We start from the raw sequence: 6,097 nt of genomic DNA, 5'->3' as shown, positions 1-6,097 counted from the left end.
CAGAGCAAACTTAGCACTTAGAGAAATTAGGCAACTTTCTGTTTTTGTTATTCCGAGCTGCGACTCAACTAGGTTATGCAGTATTAGGTTATTAGAACTAGGGAACTCGCCGATAGCTCTCGTAGCCGAGGCTCCTACCTTGTTGTAAACGCTCATAGGCAAATTCGGAATAAGACTTCTTTTTGCTCTCTTTTTACGATTTCTTATTTTTCTTGTCTTTATTTCGTGTTCTGATTGCTTGGCGCGTGGTTTAGCAGATATCCGGGACCTCTGGGAAATTAGGGTTTTCCTAACTTTCCAAATTTAAACGGAAATCGACAGTGTGAATTTTGGTTCCCACAATCCCGCTGATCGGAAAAGAATATCAGAATATAATGCGAATCAAAAGAATGAGGTAATCATAATATCTTTGATGAGAGGTCCTTGTCAACCTCGTGGTCATATTTTCAAACAATCAATGAAAGGAGGCGTGCTAAGACGCTTTAATCCTGCTTGGTTTGATCAGTTTCCAAATTGGTTAGAATACAATGTGAAGAAAGATGCAACTTTTTGTCTATATTGTTACTTGTTCAGAGACAATGCTGGTAAAGGTGGAAGAAATGATGCATGGACCATTGACGGTTTTTCTAGCTGGAATAAAGCTAAAAATATATCAGAGCATGTAGGAGATGTTAACAGTTTTCACAACAATGCAGCAATGAAGTGTGAAAACGTGATGAATCAAGGCCAGTCTATCAAACATGCTTTGCATAAACAAGATGATATCGCGAAAAATGAGTATCGCGTTCGATTAAATGCTTCTATTGATGCTTCAAGATTCTTGTTGCGCCAAGGGTTACCTTTTCGTGGGCATGAAGAGAAAGAAGAAACTGATAATAATGGTAACTTTGTTGAACTCTTGAAATACACTGCCGAGCAAAATGAAGATATGAGTAAGGTTGTTTTAAGAAATGCTCCTGGAAACAATCAGATGACTTCTCCAAAGATTCAGAAAGATATTGTCCATTGTTTTGCAGAAGAGCTAATCAAAAGCATTATTGATGAAATTGATCATGATGTATTTGGATTGTTGGTGGATGAGTCTACTGATGTTTCTTATAAAGAAAAAATGGCAGTTGTGTTTCGGTATGTGGAAAAGAGTGGGATAGTCAAAGAGAGATTCATAAGTCTTACTCATGTAAGTGATACATCTTCATCATCTTTGAAATCTGCAATTGATTCTTTGTTTACTAAGTATGGATTATGCATTACAAAGGTGAGAGGGCAAGGTTATGATGGTGCAAGTAACATGAAGGGTGAGTTCAATGGGCTAAGGTCATTTTCTGAATCGAATTGGAGATCAGTTTCTGAATGATTGCTTAATTTGTTTTATCGAGAAAGATGTATTTGAGAAAATTATGAATGTGACTGTGATGAAAACATTTCAGGATATGAAAGATCGGTGCTTTTATAAAATATTTGTTTTATCTTTTTGAATATTTTTTTTTACTTATATACCGACACATGTTAAAAAAATTCATGGGTACGCCACTGCCTATAGCGAACATCCTAAAGGGAAAGGGAGGACGAGGGGCTACACCACCGCTGGGAGACATTAAAATCTTAGCGCTATTGGATGGTTTGGAAAGAATGGAGTAAGTAATTCACTCTGGTTATTATGAATGAAATCAACGAACAGATAGACAATTGAATATAAAAGAGGACTTGGAACGACTTTTCGAGAATCGATGAATTTTGGATTTGAGGAAATATTTTTTTTAAAAAAATTCAATTTGTCTGACATAAGAAATTTTATGTAAACTTGGATTATCAGAAATAAAATATAAAACGAAGATTTGGGCTACAAGCGAACTGTAGTATAACATCGAGATGTATGTAATAGGGGTATAACGGTCATAAAAATTTCGTCAAAAACAAAGAAAACTCTAAATGTGTATATACCTAATTATGCAATATTGTACAAGTCCGGTTTTTCATCTTAGATGTATACGTATATTTTAATAATATTTTTAAATAAGAATATTATTTGTGAACTTTTCTTCATATAAATTATATTATACATATATATATTTTTTTTTAAAAATCGTTTAAAACTTTATAAATTTTTCCTTATTATTATTATAAGTTATAAATTTAGTTTGGAAAAATTTTAAAAATTAAAATATAATTAATAGATACTCCTGAATATAAAGGAAAAAAATAATAAAATTTCATTTTTATTATATATGTTATTTAAAAAAATATAAAAAGGAACTAAAGTAAAATCTAATTAACAGAAAATACTAAATAAAAAATAATTTGTTTTAATAAATGTAAATTATAATTCATTAAGGGTACCTATGTAATCAATCATCGTAAAAACTAATATGCGTGTGACACATAGGAAACTGACTTCTCAAATAATATTATAGAGACAAGTGAATATTGGTTATAAAAATATAATAGGTGTAGTAAGAGGGGTTGTAAAATGATAATTATTCCATTAATGAAAATTATACCATTAATGAAAATATTAGTTTAATTTTCAGTGGCGAAACTTGTAATGTAAGACCCGATCCTGGATTCCCCAATCCAACCAGACCGCAGCCTCACCAAACAATGCAACCAGTTTCATTTACATATTCAAGTTCAAGTGTTAAATAATTCTAAGTCTTTTTCAGAGTTTTGAGGTTCCAACATTCACACTCAAACCATCCAACATCGACTAGGGCAAATAGATATTTCATAGATAATAACCAAGGTTCATACATCATTCATTATCCTAATAAATAGATCACACACTAGAATCGCATAAGTTCACAAGTTGCACAATAGGCTACAATAATTACACAATTTTCCGAATCAACCCAATCACCACACATCTTCCCGTGACCGCGGTCCTCATGGTGCTTTTCCCTTACCACGGTCCATTTCTGGTCCTGGATCCAACACAGACAAACACACAATCACAAGGTTAGATTACAAAACAAGAATCAGTTCACATTGCATGGTCGGATCCAATCTAGTCAAGAACAATCATCAAAAATGTCAAATCTGACCCCTTTAAAAAGAGATCCAAATACCAAATAAAATTCATGATAAAACATGACAATTCAGAATAAAAATATTCCCATAATCAGATTCAAAAGAACCGGCTCAGGTCATAGTGATCTCGGCCATGATCAGCCCACACAAGAACAAGGGGCTTTCATGGGGATTTGATCAGGCCGAGGCCTTAAGATCGATAGATCCTTCCCTGTAATATCATAAAACAATCCATAGTACAATATATATGAAGAAACAGAGTAGAAGAAGTCAGAGTAAGGAGTGGCCAATCGATCCAAACCGGCCAGACTCACACGGCCATCATCTGCGGCCTCGTCCGGTTACTCTTGGCCACACCTCTCACCTTAGGGTTACGATCTCCAGGGGCCGTCTCCTTCTCCTTCTCAATCTCCTTCTCCTTGTCTTTCTGCCTAGTATCCATCCTCTTGATCTCACAAACAAACTCCACCAGAAACAACCAGGAACCACCACGGATCAGATCGTCCAACCGTCGGTTTGCCTCTCTTTTCTCTCTGGAAGTTTGTCTGAGTTTTCTATCTTCTCTGTAATGATATTTTCGACCAGAGACCAGAAAAATGAAGAAGAATTCGGTCATAACCTCCCCCCTAACTGTCTGGACGAGCAGTTACCAAAAAGGTACCAAAAGGGGCAGTTTTTCCCATAACCGCCACCAAGTAACTGCCCATGGCGGTTATTCTTCTTTTTCCTTCCTTTTCAAACGAAACCTGAGCCTTAGCTCACACTCTGGAAGCTTGCCCACTCCCTGTCCCAAGCATAAGACCAATTTGGTCGAACCGTCCCGCACCCGGACCATCGGCTCGCCCAGTAACCGTCCCAGACTCGTCCACACTGATCCGAACCAGAACGCACCGTTCACCGGATTGAGCTTACCTCCAGCAGTTCCCAGCTGAGTGAGCTAGTCCACCAGCTCCCGTGAGCTGAACAGATCTTATTGAACTGAATACCAGCTGAACCGAGCTGATTGAACTCAAACCAACACTCGTTGAGCTGCCTAAACACTCACACAACTCCTTTAACCTTGTTTCCATCCTATCCTGGTTAAGTCTCAGCTGACTGATGCCCTTAACCTTCATTTAGGGCCATGATACGCTTGTCTCAAGGTCCAATGACCTGACTGGTGCGTCTCCCCGCACCATGGCCCGTCCCCCGATCCTATCTAGGATCGGGGACATGACATGTAATATCCCATTTGATTATAAGGTTATTTTCCAAATGTACTTCTATTTTAATAGAGAAGATTTTAATTAGTCAATATTAAAATGTATAATAAAACGTAAAGACTTTTTTACTTCATCACATATATGAAATGAAAAAACTCAAATGAATACATAGCTGTAAGAAATTAGAGAGTAATCACCACATAAATTTATAGTTGTAAAATATACATGCTCGTTATGTTAAAAATATTATATTATTTTCTCACAAACACATGTTATATAATCCATAGAATAATTCCAAAATAACCAAAGGAAAAACAATCCTGCTACATTTCGGAAAATATGATATTTATATGGTATAGATATTTATATGGTATGAAACTAAACTCATTGACTGTGAAACTGAATATAAACTAGGGGGATTGTTCCAGCGCAAGCGCTGAGTGAAAGAATTTTTGTTTCATCTCAATATTTGCTATGGTTATTGTAGCTGTGAATTTTGTGTTTTGGGTTGATCATTGTTTTTCAAGTTTTTTATTGTTATAAGGCTAGAGTTGTGATGATGGACTGTGTATGCATTATTCACTACTTATGAAGAACTAAACTGTGTTAGTAAGGTGATTGACATAGTTTGTTGTGTTGTTTGCTGTGTCATTGAGACTTATTGTTTGTTTGTCTTTTTAATTTGTTTATTGTACTGTTGAGAGTACATAAATTATATTAAGGTTGTTGAGAGTACCTTTTGTTTTTGGATATTTTTTCTCTAATTTAATTGTGTAAGTTGTGTGTATTAAATAATAATTTTTATTATCCTTATTATGTTTGTTATATGTTTTTTTTTACACTTATTGCTTTTACCGGACCTTTAAAACAAATATATGAAGACTTGTAGAAATAACAATAAAATGAGTGACAATTCTGGGTATTTGGGCCTTAATGAGTTTTAAACGAATATATGTATTTCTCATAAGAATACAATAGCATTGGCCTGTTGAGATTGGGCATGTAAGCTATTTTCATAAGACAAGAAAAGTGAGCAGGTGGAGATGTTGTTGCCGCCTTTGTGTCTGTCGGGATTGTCTCTTGTATCTCCTGATGTGTGGATGTGTTTGTTTCTTCTTTATTTGATGGGTAATATGTAAAAAAAAAAATCATTGTTAGTTGTATTTATCAGAGTTCATAACTTACTCTGCTTTTTTTGTTTAGGTCATTTCACTGATTTTGGTTGTCGTCTTCGTCTTCATCGTAAACATCTGCGAAAGTAAGTTTGTAAACTGTTAAATAATTGGTCGTGTAGTTTGTATTTGTTTAGCTGACTCGATGTATGTGTCGTTGAGTTTTAGTTGAGGTGATTGGTTTGGTATATTTGTTTTGAAGTGTATTTATAAGATTAGAAAAAAAAAGAGAAGTGATCATTAATGATTCGTCTTTTTTGAGATTTTAGTTTTTGCTGTTTTGATTGTTTGGGTTGTTGTGGTTTCTTTTAAGCTGTAAAATAAAGGTTTGTGTAAAATTAGTTTGATAAGTAAGGGAGATATATAGACGACCACAGATCTTGGGTAGGAAGTAGTTTTTATTATTGATGTTAGCACAATATAGACAATAATATAAAGGGAATTGTATGTTGATTATTTCTTACGGATCAATGAGCAGATGGGTAACGACTCGAGTTGTTTCTTTGGTGAGGTCAGAGCCCTGGACAGAACGGATTTGCCCAACCACATCTGCGAGTTTATATATCAGCTATGATATCAAAACATAATATAAACCCATATGCAATATGATAATATACCTGGAAGTTCTAGGTTTGTGTTCACAATCACTTGGAGATTGTCGAACAGTCTAATCATGACTGGAGATTGTTCTCAGGAGCA

At 35.1% G+C, this 6,097-nt stretch overlaps 1 protein-coding gene across 1 annotated transcript; it reads left to right on the top strand.

Moving 5' to 3' along the window:
- The first annotated feature begins 457 nt into the window (after positions 1–457).
- Positions 458–1,354, top strand: LOC106412796 (zinc finger MYM-type protein 1-like). Its single transcript, XM_048766769.1, has one exon. It carries the CDS (start codon positions 458–460, stop codon positions 1,352–1,354), a length of 897 nt encoding a protein of 298 aa, XP_048622726.1.
- The last annotated feature ends 4,743 nt before the right edge of the window (positions 1,355–6,097 follow it).

Source organism: Brassica napus, chromosome C8 (genome assembly GCF_020379485.1).
Source record: "Brassica napus cultivar Da-Ae chromosome C8, Da-Ae, whole genome shotgun sequence".
NCBI classification, from domain to species: Eukaryota; Viridiplantae; Streptophyta; class Magnoliopsida; order Brassicales; family Brassicaceae; genus Brassica; species Brassica napus.
The sequence above is the reverse complement of the archived record's forward strand: the minus strand, read 5'-3'. Positions and strand labels throughout refer to the sequence as shown.

Excerpts from the sequence above, each read along its gene's own strand:
- LOC106412796 (XM_048766769.1), top strand. The coding sequence starts at position 458 with ATGAAAGGAGGCGTGCTAAGACGCTTTAATCCTGCTTGGTTTGATCAG.